Raw genomic sequence first — 22,797 nt, forward strand, 5'->3', positions numbered from 1 at the left:
TAATATCAAAATTTTCCACTTCAGTTAAAAAAAAAAAGTTAGTCTGAAGTTGATTGTCTGAAAAGTATTTTTTCGGGGGAGATACACGATTGGCTGAAACAATTTATTGTGTTCGTGGTAACAAACTGTAAGTAAGGATTGACACGGCTCAATAGTAACCGAAAAACTCTAAAAACCAATTAATAGCTTGCTCGCTTGCTGTTACAAAACTCATGGTTAGTACAAAAATCGCAAAGACTAAAAAAGTTCAACTTCGATTCTGAATTTTCTCAATGAAAATGAAATAAGTTATTGATCAATTCTATTTTCCTAAAATAATATAAAATTTTCCACTTCAATTCAGATTTTTTCTCAAAGAGATGAAAAAATTTAAAGTTCTGTTCCAAATATTTTCCTGGAAGAAGAAAAGTTAAACTTTTATTCTGAATTTTCTTAATGAAAATGAAATAAGTTATTGATCAATTCTATTTTCCCAAAATAATATCAAAAACACAATTGGCTTAAATAAAAGCGGAAAAAAAAAGCTCTTAATAGAACTTTTTAAGTGTGAAGTCCTATTTTTCAGACTAAATTATAGAAAATATAGTCAAAACACACTTTTCTGTTTTAGATACGTTACGTGCCTATTAATTGGAATTTAACACCTAAACGCACTTGCAAAAATCACTGCACAGGTGTTTTGGATTTGCCAAGATTTAAATGTTAAGAGTGATAACATTTTTTGTGTTTGTGCTAACGAACTGTAAGTAAGGAGCGACATGACTCAATAGTTACCGAAACTCTAAAAACCAATAACCCTACTTCGGAAGTTTCAAGCTCCTATCTGCAACAATGTGGAATTAATTTCTTGAAGTAATTGATGCTTAATGGAGAAAAAGGTGAAAATTATAGGTTTTATGAAATTGATCATAAGACTTAAATTATTCTATCAGATACGTTGGCACTTTACGATGAAATTTGACCCGCATATGCTTGTGTGTATTAAGCGTTTGAATCTGATAAGAAGAGAGACTTAATTTCCAAGATATAAGGTATAAAATACCTTAAGAATGGGATGATATACATTCAGTTCCTTCTTACAATTTGGAAGATGAAGGGGAATGCTGCAAATAGACGTTTTTATTTCGCTAAACTTGGTGAGCAGCTTTTTTAACTTAAATTTATAGAAAATTCAATAGTTTAAACTCAAATTTTTCTCAAGGAGATGAAAAAATTTAAAGTTCTGTTCCAAATATTTTCCCGGAAGAAGAAAAGTTCAACTTCGATTCTGAATTTTCTTAATGAAAATGAAATAAGTTATTGATCAATTATATTTTCCCAAAATAATATCAACATTTTCCACTTCAGTTAAAAAAAAAAATCTGGTTAGTATGAAGTTGATTGTCTGAAAAGTATTTTTTTGGGGGAGATACACGATTGACTGAAATAATTTATTGTGTTCGTGGTAACGAACTGTAAGTAAGGATCGACACGGCTCAATAGTAACCGAAAAACTCTAAAAATCAATTAATAGCTTGCTCGCTTGCTGTTACAAAACTCCTGGTTAATACAAAAATCGTGAAGACTAAAAAAGTTCAACTTCGATTCTGAATTTTCTCAATGAAAATGAAATAAGTTATTGATCAATTCTATTTTCCTAAAATAATATAAAATTTTCCACTTCAATTCAGATTTTTTCTCAAAGAGATGAAAAAATTTAAAAGTTCTGTTCCAAATATTTTCCTGGAAGAAGAAAAGTTCAACTTTGATTCTGAATTTTCTTAATGAAAATGAAATAAGTTATTGATCAATTCTATTTTCCCAAAATAATATCAAAATTTTCCACTTCAGTTAAAAAAAAAAAGTTAGTCTGAAGTTGATTGTCTGAAAAGTATTTTTTCGGGGGAGATACACGATTGGCTGAAACAATTTATTGTGTTCGTGGTAACAAACTGTAAGTAAGGATTGACACGGCTCAATAGTAACCTAAAAACTCTAAAAACCTACTAAGATCGTGTACTCGTTCTTTTACAAAACTCCTTTTTAATACACCCCTTGAGAAGACTAAAAAATTCCAACTTAGAGTCTGAATGTTCTCAATGAAAATGAAATAAGTTATTGATCAAGTCTATTTTCATAACATAATATAAAATTTTACACTTCAATTAAGATTTTTATCAAAGAGATGAAAAAATTTACAGTTCTGTTCCAAATATTTTCCTGGAAGAAGAAAAGTTCAACTTTGATTCTGAATTTTCTTAATGAAAATGAAATAAGTTATTGATCAATTCTATTTTCCCAAAATAATATCAAAATTTTCCACTTCAGTTAAAAAAAAAATTCTTGTTAGTCTGAAGTTGATTGTCTTAAAATTATTTTTTGGGTAATAGACACTATTGACATAAAAAAAATATTAAAATTTAAAAACAAAACACATTAATATAATTAAATAAGGCAATTATTTTTTTTTTTGTTAAAAAAACGGCAATTAAAAAATTGATGAAAAAAAAAAGCTATTAAAATAACATTTTTAAGGTTTTATTCATATTTTTAATAATAAATTATGTAAAATATATTAAATAAATAATTTTATGTTTTATTTTTTTAAAGATTCACCTTTTCTGATTCAAATGTGTATGTTCAGTCAGAAAAGCATAGTTTTAGTTCAAAAATGAATCATTTCCATAAAAATAGCTCTTAATAGAACTTTTTTAAGCGTGAACTCCTATTTTTTCAGACGAAAATTTAACTAAATCCTCGTGTCTTTGATTTTGAAAAATCATTTATTTTTTATAGAAAAAACTACAATAGCTTCACGGGAATCATCTTTTAGCGTATTTTTAAACAATTTCTCTGATTATAATGTATATCTTCAGTCACAAAAGCATAGTTTCGGTTCAAAAATGAACCATTTCCATAAAAAAAAAGAAAAAAAAAAAAAAAAAAAAAAAAAAAAAGCTCTTAATAGGACTTTTTAAGTGTGAAGTCCTATTTTTCAGACTAAATTATAGAAAATATAGTCAAAACACACTTTTCTGTTTTAGATGTGTACATTTTCACCTTTTCTGATTCAAATGTGTATGTTCAGTCAGAAAAGTATAGTTTTAGTTCAAAAATGAACCATTTCCATAAAAATAGCTCTTAATAGAACTTTTTTAAGCGTGACCTCCTATTTTTTCAGACGAAAATTTAACTAAACCCCCCGTTTAACTGACTCTGTATGTAACTGAACTCTCGTGCAACTCAATCCCTCAAATCTCTTAAACTAAAGGTTGTGTATTATAACGACCGCAGAGTAACTTCGCTAATACATGGTCTGAGATGGGGGGTGGGGGCGTCAGAGGCCTTGGGGGGGGGGGTAGGGGATCTCACAAAACTATTAAAATAGAACTTTTTTATTATAACTACCACCGACCCCATGTAAATGAACCCCTGTTTGTTAGTAAATAGTATAGATGTGTTTCTGAACTTTTAATACAGTTTTAAATCATTCTGTAGTTCTACATGGTAACAATTGTAACACTACCACTAAAAATTTTTAGTTAAGATCTAGTTCTATTTTGAATTTTTTTTTTTTTTTTTTTTAGATCGGGAGCCTAAATTGGATGATGATCATTATATAACTCATGATGGCTACTATGAAGTATGGAGGTGGCATAATCGTTACTATCGTATACTTAGAAAAAAACTAACTGAAAGCGAGATGGAGACCTTAGCACCTGGAAGGAAAAACAATGAAAAATAATAGTCTTTTTTGTGCAATTAATATATTTTAAATAAAACCGATTTACTTGTTTGAATGAAGTCCTATTCCTACAAGTTAAGTTAGATTGAAAATCAAGAATTTATGCGCATTTTTAACTAGCTAAGGCTATATTTGCTAAAGATGGGGGCCATTTTCTTTGATTTTGAAAAAATCATTTATTTTTTATATAAAACTACAATAGCTTCACGTGAATCATCTTTTAGAATATTTTTAAAAAACAATTTCTCTGATTAGAATGTATATATTCAATCACAAAAGCATAGTTTCGGTTCAAAAAAATGAACCATTTCAATAAAAAATCTCATAATAGAACTTTTTAAGTGTGAAGTCCTATTTTTCAGACTAAATTATAGAAAATATAGTCAAAACACACTTTTCTGTTTTAGATGTGTACATTTTCACCTTTTCTGATTCAAATGTGTATCTTCAGTCAGAAAAGCATAGTTTTGGTTCAAAAATGAACCATTTCCATAAAAATAGCTCTTAATAGAACTTTTTTAAGTGTGAACTCCTATTTTTCAGACGAAGATTTAACTAAACCCCCGTGTAAGTGAATCCATATGTAACTGAACTCTCGTGCACCTCAAGTCCCCAAATCTCGTAAACTAAAGCTTGTGTATTATAACGACCACAGAGTAACTTCGCTAATACATGGGATGGGTGAATCGGAGTCCTTTGGGGGTGTGGTAGGGGATCTCACAACACTGTTCAAATAGAACTTGTGTATTATAACAACCACCAATCCCATGTAACTGAACCCCTGTATAACTGAAACCCCGTATATCTAGTCACCAAATGCTCCAAGCCTCAGAAGAAAAAGGGATTTTGAAAACAGGGAGCCCGATTTACGAAAAAAAAGGGATACCCCCGTGCAACTGAACCCCCCTTGTAACTGAACCCGTGTATAACCGAAATCCCTCCGTGCAACTGTATCCTCTTTAACTGAACCCTCGTGCAACTCACCCCTCTCTGCCACCCACCCCCCTCATAACACTTTTCAGCCATTTCTGTTTAAATTGACAATATTTTTCAAAAGTTACTTACGTATTATACAGACCACATCGGCGAGGTAAAGCTAGGTCAAGTCACAATGTCATTCTATCGTTACTTTTCAATTATGCTATTGAATACTTTCTAGCAATGTCCCTTGTAAGTGTCTATGCAAATATCTTTTCGCAAAAAATTCGCAAATCTCGTAAACTAAAGAAGTAATTACCCTGTTCATAAACATTAGTCCTTCTATTAATGAACCCCTGAAGCGAAACCAGTATTATAGAATCACAATTATATCGAGGTTTTTTTTTTTAATTAATTACTTTTTAGAATGAAAAGTTTTTTTTAGAAAAATGACTAATCAGGTTATTATATTGTAAAAACCGCGAGAATTATCTAATAACCTGACACAAAAAAAATAAATGTCATAATAAAAAAAAAAACATGTATATTCATTGAAAGAGTGTGATGACATGTTTACCTACCAGAAAAACCTGTTTGGTACGGGGGCCTGCGCAAATTAGTACCTTGGTATATACTAATGTTAACATATAGTATTGGTTATTGGGAAGTATACAGAAGTTTTCAGGAGGGTTTTCTTTCTGGCAGGGGGGAGTGGGTGGGTCGGGAGTTATGTTGGAGGATCTGTCCATGAAGGAAGTTTTCATGGGGGAAGGGAAATTGCCATGAAGGGGGCGCCGGACTTGCCAGCATTATTTATTGGTTATTGGGAAGTATACAGACATTTTCAGGAAGGATTTTTTTCTGGAGGGGGGGGGGGGCTAGAGGAGGGGGTTAATCTCTCGAAAAATCTTTCCGTGGAGGATGCTTCTTTGGGGTAAGGGATATTTCTATGAAGGGGGCACCGGATTTCCAAGCATTATTTAAAAAACGATCAGAAATTAAATAAAAAAAACAAGTTTTTTCAACTGAAAGTAACAAGCAACATTAGAACTTAAATCGAGCAGAAATTATACCGTATGTGAGGGGTTCTTCCCCAAGTCAATACCTCGCTCTTTACGCTACAGTTTTTTTTTTGCTTTCAAAAGAGATATATATTCTAATTAAACGGCTTTTGTGATTCAGGGTTTTGTGAATCAAATTTTTTTTTTAACTTTTAACGTAAAGAGCGTGTTATTGACTAAGGGGAGAACCCCCTCATATACGTAATAACATATACGTAATAAAAAACAATAAAAAAAAACAAGCGATACGGCTCAATAGTAATCGAAACTTTTAAAAACGGAATTTTGCGGAATTTTGATGTCAATAAATGTATCAAAAGAATGTGTTTATAATGCTGATTCTAAATATATAAATTTTATTAAGTTTAGTATTACTCATCAAAGGCTACGAGCCTGAGAAAATTTACCCGATTTTTTAAAGAGGGGGGGAAACATCCCCTACAAGTGAAAGAATTTTACTGAAAATCACACCGCCAGATTCAGCGTATCAGAAAACCCTATTACATAGTTTTCAAGCTCATATCTGCAAAAATCTGCAACTTTGTATTTTTTGCCAGAAGAAAAATACACGAATATAGAAGTTAGTTACTTAAGTTAATTTGTAAATTACGTCATAACCAAATTTAGAGACATCCATTTAGCAAAAGAAAAGTAAAATTTTTATGCAAATTTTGTTTACTTATTCAATGACGGTGAGCCAAAATAAAAGCTGCATTAACTAAAAAACGATCAGAAATTAAATTAAAAAAAACAAGTTTTTTAAACTGAAAGTAAGGAGCGACATTAAAACTTAAAAGGAACAGAAATTATTCCGTATATGAAAGGGGCTTTCCCCTCCTCAATGCGTTTCTTATTACACTAAAGTTTGACTCTGTCTCACAAACTCATTTTTTAAAACAATGAAAAACTTTAGCGTAAAGAGCAAAGCGTTGAGAAGGGGACAGCCCCTTTCATATACGGAATAATTTCTGTTCGTTTTAAGCTTTAATGTCGCTCCTTACTTTCAGTTTAAAAACTTTTTTAAATTTAATTTCACTAAGGGACATGGAGCAGGCTAACTGTGCTAGAACCTAGGGATATTACTCAATTGGTGAAGAAAGAACGGTGCTGCATATTTTTTAAAATGGCTGAGTAGTCTTAAGAAAGGGGTTATTTAAAGAATTGAAACAAAAGGACGGAACGAACATTATTTTTCAGTTTCATAATTTATAATGGGAAACAATTAGAGGAGCAAAACTGAGAAAAACTATTTTCTGCTAAGAGGCAAGTGTTTGATGAAAAAGAAAATCGTATGCGACATTAATATCTGAAAAATATCAAAAACTGAAATGATTGCACATTCCTGAGCCCAACCTTGCCTTAAACAAAAATGTTTTCCAGGAATTTTGCGAGCAGACTGAGGCTTAAAAATCGAGATCGGTTTACTGCAAAGCAACATGTAGCGACAAAAGTTTGCCATTAAGTGAAAACATAAGCAGACTGTATTCTGCAGAACAATATAGAGAGCATCAGAGAAAATCTGAATTGTACCATTTTTTTTGTCAACAAGCCCGTTTTCAATGACATTTAGGCACCTCGAGACGCTTACTAAGACATGAGTTTATTTCCCGTTTATAATTGACCTATGAGGGAACGTTAACGTAACATTAAATACAAGTAAACTGTTTTTATTTTATTTAGAATAAATAACGATATAGCGATATTTCTGTCAAATTTGGAAATGTTCAAGGTCAGTGAGGCATATTATGACTTTCTGACATAAATCCATCGCGTTGTTTTTTAGCCTGACAAGTGTTTCAATGGACAAATTTTCCCCCAATTGAACATACTTGCATTTTACCTATTTTGCAGGTATACAGGCTACTTTTCCTGAAAATTAATTGTTTATTTGAATTGGATTTTATAATAAATAAATAAAAGTAATGAAAAAACCTTTGGAGATTCAAATTTTAATCTTTTCCATCAAAACAATTTCAAGACAAGAATAAGAAATTATCCAGAAATAATGACTTCATAAAGTAGAGGCGCACTCAGAAAATAATTATGAGGGATAGGGGGGGGGGGGGCCCCAAACCGAGGGTCCTTGGGCAAACCAAGGGAAAACTTAAAAAATTCCTTAGGAAAAACGGTATTTTAAGGCATTACTTTAAGTTTATTTTAGCTCTTTGAATGCAAATCAGAGGCAACGCTGTAGCGTTGCCTATTGTAAAGGCCATACAGCTCCAATGTTTTATTAATTTTTTTTCCCCCAGAGGCACTTCATATGGAAGGTGTCGTCGTAGAAACTTCAAAAGAGGTTCATTTGATTGGAAATCGAGAGTCCTAGTGCCCTTTACAATAGTCTAAAATGACTGGAGGGCAATTAACCCCCCCCCTCCCACACGCCCATCATTCCCCCAAACACATCTGGGGGCATATAAGATTTTTAGAAAGGGCGTTGTCGTAGAAAATTCAAAAAAGGCTCTTTTGATTGGAAGTTCAAAGGGATAGTGCTCTTTTTAATAGTCGAAAGTGATTGGAGGGCAACTAGCCCCCCCCCCACGCACATCATTCCCCCAAATACATCCAATCAGAATTTTGAGATAGCCATTTTGTTCAGCGTAGTTGATTTCAGGATAGAAAATATGTTTTTTGAGGAGGACACTCCCCCAAAACCCTCAGGGCAAGGGTTTTAAGTTATGCCCTGGGGGCATATAATGCTTTATATAGAAGGCGTTGTCGTTGAAACTTCAAAACAGGCTTATTCGATTGGAAATTCATAGGGCTAGTGCCCTTTTTAATAGTCGAAAGTGATTGGAGGGAACTAGACCCCTCCACACCCATCATTCCCCTAAATATATCTAATTGACAATTTAAGATAGCCATTTTGTTCAGCTTATTTACTTTCATGATATCAAATATGTTTTTGAGGAGGATACTCCGCTACAAACCCTGGGACACGGGTTTTGAGTTACGTCCTGGAGCAATATAAGGTTTTTATAGAAGGCGTTGTCGTAGAAATTTAAAAAAGGCTCATTCGATTGGAAATTCAAAGGGCAAGTGGCCTTTTTAATAGTCAAAAGTGATAGGAGGGTAACTAGCCCCCCCACGCCCATCATTCCCCCAAACACATTAAATCAAAATTTCGAGATACCCATTTGGTTCAGCGTAGTTGATTTCCAGATAAATAATATGTTTTTGAGGAGGACACTCCCCTACACCCCTCGGGACAAGGGTTTTAAGTTATGCCCTGGGGGCATATAAGGTTTTTATAGAAGGCGTTGTCGTAGAAACTTCGAAAAAGCTCATTCGATTGGAAATTCAAAGGGCTAGTGCCCTTTTTAATAGTCAAAAGGGAATGGAGGGCAACTAGCCCCCCCCCCCCCATGCCCATCATTCCCCCAAACACATCCAATCAAAATTTTCAGACAGCCATTTTATTAAACGTAGTTTTAAGTTCTGGAAATTAGGTCTTTGAGGATGACAACTCCCCCACAACCCTCAGGGCAAGGGTTTTAAGTTATACCCTGGGGTTATATAAGGTTTTTATAGAAGGCATTGTCGTAGAAACTTCAAAAAGGCTCATTCGATTAGAAATACAAAGGGCTAGTGCCCTTTTTAATAGTCGAAAGTGATTGGAGGGCTAATAGCCCCCCCCCCCCCCTACGCCCATCATTCCCCCAAACACATCCAATTAAAATTTTGAGATAGCTATTTTGTTTAGCGTAGTTGATTTCCAGATAAAAAATATTTTTTTGAGGAGGACACTAGTAGTTACCTTGTGTACAGTTTCAGGGATACATGAAAGGATACAAGAAACGGGGCAAGATAATAGTGTATACAATATGAAGGGTACATGAATTGCGCAAGAAAAACCCATGGCTGAGTCATTAAACTTACACGTGCATTTTAAAAAAGCTAATCTGCCTTGGAAACAGTTTGACGTGTTCGAGGGGATTACGTTCCTTGGCGTTTGATTGACATTTACAAAAAAGGGCTTAGCATTTGCAAATTTGATCCTATTAAGATGGAAAAAAAGAGTTTAGCATTTGCGAATAATTCGATGTGTTGTCAATTTAAAATAGTTAAGAAATAAAAAAATTTAACAAGAAATGGCTGAAAAGTGTTTTGGGGGGAGATGGATTGATTGTGTACTGTATAATACACAAGTGATGTTTGGACATTGTTGTGAATTTAAAATATACTTCGATGTGTTGTCAATTTAAAATAGTTAAGAAATAAAAACATTTAACAAGAAATGGCTGAAAAGTGTTTTGGGGGGAGATGGATCGATTGTGTACTATATAATACACAAGTGATGTTTGAACAGTGTTGTCAATTTAGAATGTTCTTCGATGTGTTGTCAATTTAAAATAGTTAAGAAATAAAAAAAAATAACAAGAAGTGGCTGAAAAATATTTTTGGGGGGAGATGGGTTGATTGTTTACTGTATCCGATTTTTTAATTATCAACGACGCATTTCTAACAAACTACTCTCAAGTTAAGGCAATTGTCCAAAAAATCAGAAAAAACCTTGGGATTTTCACGAACCGCCTTATAAACTCATGTAGTTCACCCATTTTGGCCTTTTTAATCCCCCCACCAACAAAAAATTTCATCCTAAATCTTTTGGAAACAGCCTCTATTTTCTGTCCGTTTTTAAGTTTTGATGTTGCTCCTTACTTTCAGTTGAAGAAACTTTTTTTATAACTTAATTTCTGATCGCGGGGGGCTGGGCACGGTTGAAGTTGTTTTCACGTAAAAATACTCTCCACCTCTTCAATCCCATTCCTGTCGAGACAATCCCATTCCTGTCGACTTTTGGAAGGTGTTTCTTTATTTTTCGATAATGAGTCAATTTTCTCAAACTCATAGCTTTTGACTGGCAACACTAAAGTTAATAAATCCTAAATCTTTTGGAAACAGCCTCTATTTTCTGTCCGTTTTTAAGTTTTGATGTTGCTCCTTACTTTCAGTTGAAGAAACTTTTTTTATAATTTAATTTCTGATCGCGGCGGGGGGGGGGGCTGGACACGGTTGAAGTTGTTTTCACGTAAAAATACTCTCCACCTCTTCCATGAAAAATTCCCCCCTCAAGACAATCCCATTCCTGTCGACTTTTGGAAGGTGTTTCTTCATTTTTCGATAATCAGGCAATTTTCTCAAACTCATAGCTTTTTGACTGGCAACACTAAAGTTAATGGATCCTAAATATTTTGGAAACAACCTCTATTTTCTGTCCGTTTTTAAGTTTTGATGTTGCTCCTTGCTTTCAGTTGAAGAAACTTTTTTATAATTTAATTTCTGATCACGGTGGGCTGGGCACGGTTGAAGTTGTTTTCACGTAAAAATACTCCCCCCAAAACACTTTTCAGCCATTTCTTGTTAAAAATTTTTATTTCTTAACTATTTAAAATTGACAACACATCGAAGTATATTTTAAATTCACAACAATGTCCAAACATCACTTGTGTATTATACAATACACAATCAACACATCCCCCTCCAACACACTTTTCAGCAATGCCTTTTTAAATTTGTTAATTTCTTAAATATTCCAATTTGACAGCACTGTCCAATACTCAATTGATGATTATACAGTACACAATCACCCCTTATGTCGTAACTATTTTAAATTGACAACACATCGAAGTATATTTTAAATTGACAACACTCTCCAAACATCACTTGGGTATTATACAGTACACAATCAACCCATCTCCCCCCAAAAACACTTTTCAGCCATTTCTTGTTAAATTTTTTATTTCTTAACTATTTTAAATTGACAACACATCGAAGTATATTTTAAATTGACAACACTATCCAAACATCACTTGTGTATTATAAATTACAAAATTAACCCATCACCCCCCCCCCAAAACACATTTCAGCCATTACTTGTTAAATTTTTTTATTTCTTAACTATTTGAAATTGACAACACATCGAAATATATTTTAAATTGACAACACTATCCAAACATCACTTGTGTATTATACAGTACACAATCAACCCATCTCCCCCCAGAACACTTTTCAGCCATTTCTTGTTAAATTTTTTTATTTCTTAACTATTTTAAATTGACAACACATCGAAGTATATTTTAAATTGACAACACTGTCCAAACATCACTTGTGTATTATTCAGTACACAATCAACCCATCTCCCCCCAAAACACTTTTCAGCCATTTCTCGTTAAATTTTCTTATTTCTTAGCTATTTTAAATTGACAACACATCGAATTATTCGCAAATGCTAAACTCTTTTTTTTCCACCTTAATAGTGTCAAATTTGCAAATGCTAAACCCTTTTTTTGTAGATGTCAATCAAACGCCAAGGAACGTAATCCCCCCGAACACGTCAAACTGTTTCCAAGGCAGATTAGCTTTTTAGAATGTCCACGTGTAAGTTTAATGTCACAGCCATGGGTTTTTCTTGCGCAATTCATGTACCCTTCATATTGTATACACTATTATCTTGCCCAGTTTCTTGTATCCTTTCATGTATCCCTGAAACTGTACACAAGGTAACTACTGATACTCCCCCACAACCCTTAGGGCAAGGGTTTTAAGTAATGCCCTGGGGGCATATAAGGTTTTTATAGAAGGCGTTGTCGTAGAAACTTCAAAAAAGGCTCATTCGATTGGAAATTCAAAGGCATAGTGCTTTTTTTAATAGTCGAAAGTGATTGGAGGGCAACTAGCCCCCCCACGCACATCATTCCCCCAAACACATCCAATCAAAATTCTAAGATAGCCATTTTGTTCAGCGTAGTTGATTTCCAGATAAAAAAATATTTTTTTGAGGAGGACACTCCCCCACAACTCTCAAGGCAAGGGTTTGAAGTTATACCCTGGGGGCATATAAGGTTTTTATAGAAGGCGCTGTCGTAGAAACTTCAAAAAAGGCTCATACGATTGGAAATGCGAAGGCTAGTGCCCTTTTTAATAGTCGAAAGTGATTTGAGGGCAACTAACCCCCCTTTCACGCCCACCTTTTCCCCAAACACATCCAATCAAAATTTTAAGAAAGCTATTTTATTAAACGTACTTTTAAGCTCTGGAAATTAGGTATTTGAGGATGACAACTCCCCCCCCCAGCTCTCAGGGCAAGGGTTGTAATTTAAGGATTCTCCAAATCCTTCCCACTATTTCTTATGGAAGGGATGCTCGTATAAACTTTAGAGAGGGCTCATTTGATTGGAAATTGAAAGTTCTTGTTCACTTTTTAAGAGTCAAAAGAGAAAGAGATTGGAGGGCAACTAGCTCCCCTCCCCCTCCTCCACGCCATAAATGCATCAGCTAAAAATTCTGAGACAGACATTTTGTTAAAATAGTTCATAGTTCTGATAACAAAAAACTCCGGTGTCGACACAGCCCACCAGGGCCCGGGGGTAGGCGTTTTAAGTTATGCCCTGGGGGCATAAAAACATTCAAACAATCATTAAATAAACAATCAATGCAATCAAACATACCATAGATATTAATGTAAATTAATAAATAAATTTGGTGCTGATATTAATCTAAATTAATAAATAAATTTCTGCTGGGTGGAATTTAACGCGGTGGAATTATCAGCAGGAGAAGAAAATGTTCTTTGAGGGAGGAGAAATTTCCCAGGGGTGGGTTTTCAAAATGTGAATTATTCAGGGAGGGGACGACTAAACCCATTCAATAATATTCTGAATTTTACATCTGAAAGTAACGGGAATAAAGAATCAACGGAAATGTCAGAGACAGCACTTCAGGTTCCTTTAGACGATTTTGTTCGTGTCTTTTGAAAAAAGACATTTTCAGAAGACAGATTATTTCCATTTGTATTACTTTCTCTGTGGCTGCTCAATCATGCATGTGAGGGGGAGACTTCCCCCCACCACTGTCTACGCTAAGGTTTCAGTTTTTATCTCAAGGCTTAAAAATGAACGCAATGCGATCAAAATATAACTCAAAATAACATAGAATAATATATGCACATAACACGGAACAATTAATCGAAATTGCATATTATGAGTTGAGGCTCACCATTCCACAATCTATGAAATCAATCCTGCAATAACTGAAAATATAAATTATTGTTGAGTATTTTTAAGGTCTTCCACAACTCAAACGGTCCAACATTCTACAGCCCAATGAGTCTGTCTAATCTCCTAAATTGGGAACGGAAGAGATAAGTGAAGTTCGGCCCTGCATTGGATGAATCTCCATCCTCCCCCTCCCCCTCTCCTACTGTCTACGCTAAAGTTTTCTTCTTTATGCCAACTACGCCATCCCACCCCAAAGACTTTAATAAGGTAAAGTATTGTATGGGAAGAACACATAGTTTTCTATTCGAATAATAAAAGCCTAGACTGATTTGAATGGCTTTTCAGACAGAAAGAGAATGTTCAAAAGTCTACATTTCAGGAGACGAAAAAAAAATTCTCATTTACGGAATCTAAATTATAAACTTGGTATATCTACCCGAAGTTTTAATACCATCATTCAAGCAGAGCCAGGAACACTAAGGGTATAACTTTCTAGTCCCAGCGAACAAAAGCCAACCAGTTTTTGTGCTAGTTGGCATTGGGTTTTCAGATTTTCTATTGTTTATAATCCATTCTCACTCTGGGGCATGTCAATATAAATGGTTTTTAAACATATGAACTAGCGAACCGACTCAACCATAATAAATGGTATAAGTAAGACTTCAAAGATACATATGCAGGGAATGGGAAATCCTTCAAAAATGACTTACATGCACTAATGACCCAGCCATTTTGTCAAGAAATGATCCAGTAAATACAGATGTCTCGTGACCACACCTTGCAAAGACGTGTTGCTGAGAACATTCAATATAGGTCCTGAAAGAGCTGAAACGAAAGGATTTATATAAAACAAGTATATTTTCTACTAGTATTTTGAACAGCAGATGAAAACGAGACCAAAATATACAGAAAATCCTGGGATAATTTGAACAACAAAAGAAAAAAAGCAGTTATGCAATTGTTTTTATTTTCAGATCGCCGTCCAAAACTCACTTAAAAAAAAATTCTCTTTTGGGGGTAAATTCAGAACCGGTAAAAATTTATCTCGTAGTCAAGTCTCTGTATTGCATATTTATTATCTTTATATATGTTTAATCCATCCCTAAATTAATGAACAGAACTTTTTGCATTTTTGTACATGAACTGTACTTAACACCATAAAAACAGTAGAAAGAAAAAAAGCACAAAATTCCCATAAAAATGACGCAATCCGTTTACAATATATGAGGCAAATCATTCGCGAAGGCCAAAGACACAAGCTCCTTACGATCTTGCTAGAGCGGAGTGAGTTCCATCAAAAAGCCGACGAAGCAGCCAAACAGGCTCTTTTGAATAGCAAAAAATAAAATATTCACACTTATTTTTTAAATGTAGAAACATACTAGTTTATTTCCAGTGTTATTTATTTCAATTTTTAACCATGCCACATCATCTTCACTTATCCTTTTATTTAGGTTTAAGATCTCATAATATATTGTCAGAAACAATCTTCTGTAGGCTCGCCGAAACACGGCTGTTGGAAAAATTTCACCAATACAAAATAAATATTTTCATGCAAAAATTTCTTTTACAGCTAAAGATATTAAATAATGGACTAATTTCAAGAATTTATGTTTAAAAATACTAAAGAGCCTGGTGAATTTAAAAAAAAACTGAAAGGGGAGCTATTTATCAAACTTAAATTCATTTTCTTTGTTCTCTATTTGACTTCTATCATGTCCCAGTAGGGACATGATATGCAGTTAGCTGCTTTTGTTATTGTTATTATTTCTTATGGCTATGTTTATTATCTATTATTTTATTTGTTGTTACTTTCCGTAGTGAATTTAAAGATATTGAACGGAATTTGATTGCATTTCTTATTCAGACTATGTTCAACCGTTTGGTTCTGTGTGAACCAGAAAGGTTTAGTTTGTTTGTATGTAGATCTATATTTTCAATAAATTAAATTCAAAAATTTTAAAATAACCAACGAGATGATGATCTAATAGCAAAAGGGCAATTTCTCTAGTTTTATGCTATAAATATACCCAGGCCCCAGATGCATACAAAACCCAAATTTATAAGAAAGACCAAAATAGACTGGATAGAAAAGCCACATAAAGAAAGAAAAACGAGCAAAAAGGGGGTTTTTAAAGGTCAAATGAAAATACTGAAAAAACACAACAAAGCGAATATTTCGAGAGGACAAACGCCTCTCTTCTTCAGCGCGAAACGAAATAATGTATCCAAGGAAAGTACCGAAGAAAAAAACAACAAAAAACAAACACGGAAAGTCAATGTGAAAACAACCAAAAACCAAAGTAAAAACCAAAAACTTAAAATATGAATAACATTGAATAAAAGCAAGGAAGTATAGGAATTAAAAACAAATCTCTAACTGCCATAAACGTAAGTTACTTACCAATACCTGTAATTTGTACAAAATCCCAAAAATGCTGAAGCGTCGCCAGCGGATACTAGCGAACAGTTATTTAAAATAAAATATTGCAATCAAATTAATAGTCTTATGTGCGGAATACTTGAAAGTTTTTGTCAAAAGGGCGTACAAGTGGATGTTCTGGAATTTCTGATTTTCGAAAACGCTCAAATCCAGCCGTCTAAAATTAATAGACATAGGCCCTTTTGGCGTAATTGCTTTTCAAGAATTTGGAGTTACGTCCTTTCGAAAAAACGCTCAAATTGGTCAAAATTCCAAATAGGCCCATTTTGAATAGCCAATGTTTTCGAAGTAAGTCCTTAACTCCTTTTCAGAAACAAGAGGACTTTAACCCTTTTCGACTCTTGGATACCAAAACCATAAAGCACGCTTTCGATTTTTGTCTTTGAGTTTAAACGCATTTGCTTGAATTTCAACAATTGTTGTTAGTAAGGCCGTTTTCAAAAGTGAAGCCTAACACGAAAAAAAAAAAATGGATGGCCGGATCCATACATTTTTCAGAGCGCAATTTTACAAATTCTGCACCAACATAAATTTAACACAGTCCATGCTTGTACAAAACCATGTGCCAACATCAATTAGGACTATTTTGTCCACTTGGATTATAGGACATTAACGTCAAAGCGAGCCCAGTCGTTTTTAATTTTCTTCTTTGTTTCACATAAAAAATTGAATAATTACCAGTGAGATTAAAAATTGTATTATCAAAAAGTTAGTGATAACGAACTGTAAGTAAGGAGCGACCCGGCTCAATAGTAACCTAAACTCTAAAAAATAGAATTTTAATACCAATTGATACATCAAAGGAACGTCGAAAAAAATCTAATAACTATATCTTTGAGGATGAATTAATCCCCCACAGTCCCCTGGGAAGGGCTGCAAGTTATGAACTTTGTCCATTGTTACATATAGTATTAGTTATGGGGACGTATATAGACGTTTTCAGGGGGGATTTTTTGGGGGGAGTCGGAGAGAGACGGTTACGTGTGAGGATCTTTCCAAGGAGGAAGTTTTGATGGGGGAAGGGACATTTCTATGAAGGGGCCACCAGATTTCCCAGCATCATTTAAAAAACGATCAGAAATTAAATAAAACCAAACATGTTTTTTTTAACGTTAAAACGACCAAAAATTATTACGTACACGAGGAGGTTTGCCCCCTAGTCAATACATCGCTCTTTACGCTAAGTTTTTTAGTACTTTCAAAAGGGTTATTTATTCTAATTGAACGGCCTTTGTGATTCAGGGGTCATCCTTAAAGAATTGGTATAAAATTCGAACTTTAGCGTAAAGAGTGAGGTATTGACTAGGGGGCAAACCCTCTTACACACGTAATAATCTATCTCTGTTCGTTTTAAGTTTTAATGTTGCTCCTTACTTTCAATTGAAAAAACTTGTTTTTTGTATTTAATTTTCAAAAGGACTCAAGTATAATCCAAACAACCTACCAGCAAAGCTTCCAAGTAGTTTGAATAGCATCTTCATCATACGTGTCAAACTCATCAAAAGAATTCACAGAATGGACTTGGTCCTGATATACAGAAGCACATTGCTCATATCCTGATTGAACAGAACGCATACACAAAGCATGGTTCAAGTATTCTAGAAAATCAAAGTTACGGATGAGCTATGAAACAAGAATCAATTTAGAGCAGGCCTCAGAATCTGCGGTACAGAAACAACATATTTTACCGTAACATTTCTTTTTCTGTTTTTTTTTTTTTTTTTTTTCTTGCGGTGCTAACACAACGATACAGTTGTAACCTACAGTGAGTTGTCAATAGGACTGGCTATATTTGTTCTTTTCCAATAATTTTTTATCCTTTAGTTTTTGACGCTTTTGGGAACTTTACAGGATCAAGCGTAAAATTATTTACGCTTGAAACTACTTCAGACGAAAACCTTGAATTCTTTCCTTTATTGAATTTCCTTCAACTATCAAAATAATCCAGCTCTTTTTCTGATAATTCGAACTACTATTTTCTCCTCCATGTTTGTTTATTTGGCATACAGCAACTATTTTCTGATCAGGGCGAGGCCAGTATTTAATGGTATTTTTAACACATTTCAGTGAATCAATCAAGAGCCTGACTATTTTTAGACTTGGAAGCAGAACGGCTCATATGCCAATTTCCATAAAAAATTTATTTTTAAAAGTCTTCGTCCTATGGAGCGGGGTAAGGGCATGGTTATGCTGCCGGTGATTTATCCCTGAATTCGGTGTTTTTTCAAACTTCAGTAAATTTTCATGTAGTTCTGTCTTACATGGAATCTTGTAGCTCACCCTTTTCTGTATTCGACAAAAGCTATTGAACGAATTCCCCTTTTACTCCCACATTTTATCAGCAATCATAAATGTTAGCCGTTTAAGTGAAGACCTGTGCAACTTTCCGTTTATGAAGACAATTCAGATGATGGGGAAGGTAAGATGCCTATGCTCTACCTCATTAAGGTTAGAAGCAACTTCTGGTTTTATTACGGTGGTAGGTGACATTTATTATACTTGGGAAATTTTCTTAGTGCTGGTGGCAACACTGGGTGACACTGGGTGAATTTTTTAGGCTTAGTTTCGTCTTTTCTTCCATCAAAGGACTTCGCGACCAGAAGGGATTTTTTATAGCCCTTTCTTTTACCGATCAACGACAATCCAATGGTGCTAGAAAAGACAAAATCGAATCCCGAAATCCGCTAATAAAAGAATGTCAGCACTAGCAATCTACTAGAAATTTATTTATATATCTACGCAAAGACACGTACGCTGTAAAACTTGGTTAAGGAATGATTCGGGGCAAAAAGTCTATATGTTATCTCTAGGCTCATACAGATGGTGCTCAATAGGCAACAAATTCAAAAATTTCACAATTTTCATGAAATTTTACTGACTTAAAAAGAAATTAGTTGGTGAATAAATTCAATAGACACTGAAATAAATCTTAAACAGGAGCAAGTTCTTTTGAAGAGTAAGTTACGAAGAAGAATATTACAAGTAACCCATATCGGCTTTCACAACTTTCCCAGGGATTGCTTCTGAAAGTTTACGAAACCATTTTTCATAAAGACCACACCAAAAAGAAACACCCCCAAAGTCTATATGGACCTTAATTATAGCATCATAGATAATAATATATTAATATCATATAAAGCAAATATTATATAATAGCACCATACTGAGCAGAAATCCCTATCCAATAGTTAGGAGTATACTTCACCTTTTTGATATTCTTCGTCCAAACAAAGATCTTGAATGACTTTTTCAGTTCCAGCATAAAGCATATGAAAAAATTCACCATGCCCAGGGTCCAAACATCGTTTCGAGTAGTTTGTAATACAATCTAAGCCCCCAAGGAGCTTTCTACAACGGAAAAGTTAATAATAATATTTAGAAGACTGATATTGAGTGAAATCAAATAACCATCCAAGCTTAGAATTTCTCACTAATATATGTAAAGATATGTCCATGGTAAATTCGAAGTCGTTAGAGGCAAAGGTTTCTTGAGGAGCAGTAAAAAAGCGTGTTAAAAAACTATTAAACCCTTCGATTTAACAAATAAATAACGATTTGTTCAAGGATTTCAGGTGAAATGTCGTTTCAGAATCCTAAAAAGACAAATAAAAAATTCTCAAAGACATTGAACGCTTAATCACATTAAACCAAAAATAAATAAATAATAAAAGGTAAAAACAGATAAAATATATAAAACGTCAACCTTAAACAAAGAGAAAATACAACAAATAAGTGCGGTATTACAACTCACCTCAAGTTCCCCAAAAGGCTACACACCAGAGAATAATTTGCATTTAACTGAAAATAAAACTGATGATTTGATATAGTTTTATTTACTCGATTAGGTTTTCTGTACCTTTAAAAGGAGGCGCCTTGTAAGGACACTCTATACTATACTGGTAGCAAGAGTTGACAAGCCCTGTGTATTTCAACAAACCCAACCACAAGTAGTACCTCCTTCTTTTACCCAATTAATTCATAAAAATTATATATATATATATATATATATATATATATATATATATATATACATAATGTATTACGGTAATTACTCGGCCAAAAAAAAAAAAAAAAAAAAAAAAAAAAAAAAAAAAAAAAAAATCTGTCTTCCTACTTTAGTAACTGAAATAAATGAGCACTTGAACAGGGTCTAGACCCTACTCATCCATCCAGTTCCCCAGGACAAAACAGTATATCCATTCCGATAATCCGAAAATCAAGTCCAAATTAGAGCAAAATCAACATCAATAAGTATACGTCAATGTTCCGAAACCAAGCTATAGCACCTTAAATCTACAAAAACTTTATATTCCCAAGGTAATCACCACATATCGGGGCTCATCAGATAAAAACTCATTGCCTAAACGGGTTTCGGCGCTTAAATTTCATTACCCAGGCAAAATGAGCGCGCCATGCCATAATCTGGCATACCCCTATGTAGTGACACCTATGGAATAATCATAAACAAAATCCAAAATATCCCAAAAATATAAAAAAATATATACCCCAAAAAAAAATTTTCCAAGCATCCTTAACCAACCTTCAATTAACACTGAGAGCCAAACCTTCAGCCAATTTAAATCCAAATATTTACATAGCACTAGCCATCCCCCGGAACAATTTCACTTTCACTCAAATTCTAAGAATTATATCATACTTTAATCTTTACCACATGTGTCGCAACTAACCCTAAATTACCGGGAAGATAACCCAGATTCCTTCAACAGGTTACCGTAAAATATCATTCAAGATATCTTGATAACTTTTATTATATTTATGGAAAAGCTGATTATACTGAAAACAATACTTTTTAAATTGCCAAGCAAGTTTATTGGCGGAAAAACCTCTTACGATTAGCTTCTTGCTAAGTAACATACATATGCTTCTATAATCGATGTAATTAGTACAAATTTTTGCATATCTAAATAGTTGGGAAAAATACGATAAATATGTTATATTCGAATGAATATTACTTTTTGGAAATGGAAAATTAACTATTTCAAAATTAAAATCGTCTGTTTTATTATATATTTAAAAAATTATTGTATTATTAGCTGCCACATTAATTTCTAAATCTAGAAAATGGTCATAATTGCCATTCCCATTACTAGATTCCAGCTTTAACTCTGGTGGATATATTTTACTTGAAATCTCTAAAAAAATTTGAACAATGTATCACCAGAAGGTATCTAAATATCTTTTATTATTTGAGAGCAAATATTTTATGTTACTTGGATTCTTTTTATCCATCATATAATCATATTCTATATAATTTAAAAACAGGTCCGCTATAACTGGATTGGCATTACCCCCCATAGGAATTCCAATACTTTGATTATATAGATTACCATTAAATTTTATAAAGTATTAAATAGAACAAATTCTAGTAGATCAAAAGTCATATCTGGGCTGTAACATCTTGAACTAGTGGTACTATTAAAATAATTATTCCATCTCGCTTTCTTATTATACGTATCAATTTTTAAAAACGGTAAATTGGACAAAAGAAAAGTTTTCTTAATAATCTTTTTTAAATATATAAATACTAAATTAATGGGTAAATTTGTATATAATGTAGTGAAATCAAACGAGTCCACTCTTTTGCATGAAACTAAAACAAGAGAGTCTATTACTTGCAGCGAATTATTAACGCTCCAGTATGGATTAAACTTAAAAATTTTTTTTATTCCCGAGCAATATGCCTCAAATTTTCAAATATATATATATATATATATATATATATATATATATATATATATATATATATATATATATATATATATATATATATATATATATATATATATATATATATATATACTACTACTAACAACTCATCGCAGCACCAAGCCGCCTGAGGCCAACACAGCTACGCACTCTCCTCCTCCACCCCAATCTATTCAAATCCTCCCTTTTTACACCCGCCCACGAAGTTCCCATTTCCTTTAAATCTTTCTTTATGGCGTTCTCCCACTCCAGACGGGGACGACTTGGTTTCCGTTTAGCCCTAGATGGTTGCCCGAAAAGAACAATCTTCGGCAATCTGTCATCCTTCATCCGCACAACATGCCCTAACCACCTCAACCTTTCTTTCATTATAGATCTAGAAAGCGGTATTGAACCATATTTTTCGTATAGCCTATTGTTTGAAATACGGTCAGTCAGCCGGGTACCCAGAACAATCCTTAAGCAATTTTTCCGGAAAACATCTAGCAAATCTTCATCCACTTTTCGGAGCGTCCATACTTCAGAGCCATATTTGACCACTGTCATCACTGTAGCTTCTAAGATTCTAATCTTGGTTAGCAGACTTATCTTCCTATTCTTCCAGACTTTTTTTAACTGTGAAAAAACACCCTGAGCCTTGGCTATTCTATTTTTAACATCTTCACTGCTCCCACCATCTTTACTAATAATACTACCAAGGAAAGTAAAGCTGCCCACCTGATCAATCTTTTCATTACCCAACGTCACCTTTTCATCTTCACTTATTCCTAGCCTTAGCGACTTAGTCTTCCTAACATTAATTTTCAAACCAATTCTAGCACCCTGAACTCGCAAAACTTCTAAAAGTTCATTCATTTTGCTCACAGTTTCCTCTAGGATGCTTAAATCATCAGCATAATCTACGTCCAGGAGACTTTTTCTCTC

At 33.7% G+C, this 22,797-nt stretch overlaps 1 protein-coding gene across 1 annotated transcript in view; it reads right to left on the reverse strand.

Annotated features, from left to right (window-relative positions):
- The window catches only part of LOC148941366 (uncharacterized), a 137,276-nt gene that overhangs the window by 28,577 nt on the left and 85,902 nt on the right, over positions 1–22,797 (reverse strand). Inside the window, exons 4-6 of the mRNA XM_089104696.1 lie at positions 19,352–19,494; positions 17,591–17,744; positions 14,414–14,528 (exon numbers count right to left, since the gene is read on the reverse strand). Of these exons, the coding sequence (XP_088960822.1) occupies positions 14,414–14,528; positions 17,591–17,744; positions 19,352–19,494 (412 nt within the window). The remainder of the gene's footprint in view (positions 1–14,413; positions 14,529–17,590; positions 17,745–19,351; positions 19,495–22,797) is intronic.

Source organism: Artemia sp. Qi Xiang Cuo, chromosome 18 (genome assembly GCF_049724085.1).
Source record: "Artemia sp. Qi Xiang Cuo chromosome 18, ASM4972408v1, whole genome shotgun sequence".
Taxonomy (NCBI): Eukaryota; Metazoa; Arthropoda; class Branchiopoda; order Anostraca; family Artemiidae; genus Artemia; species Artemia sp. Qi Xiang Cuo.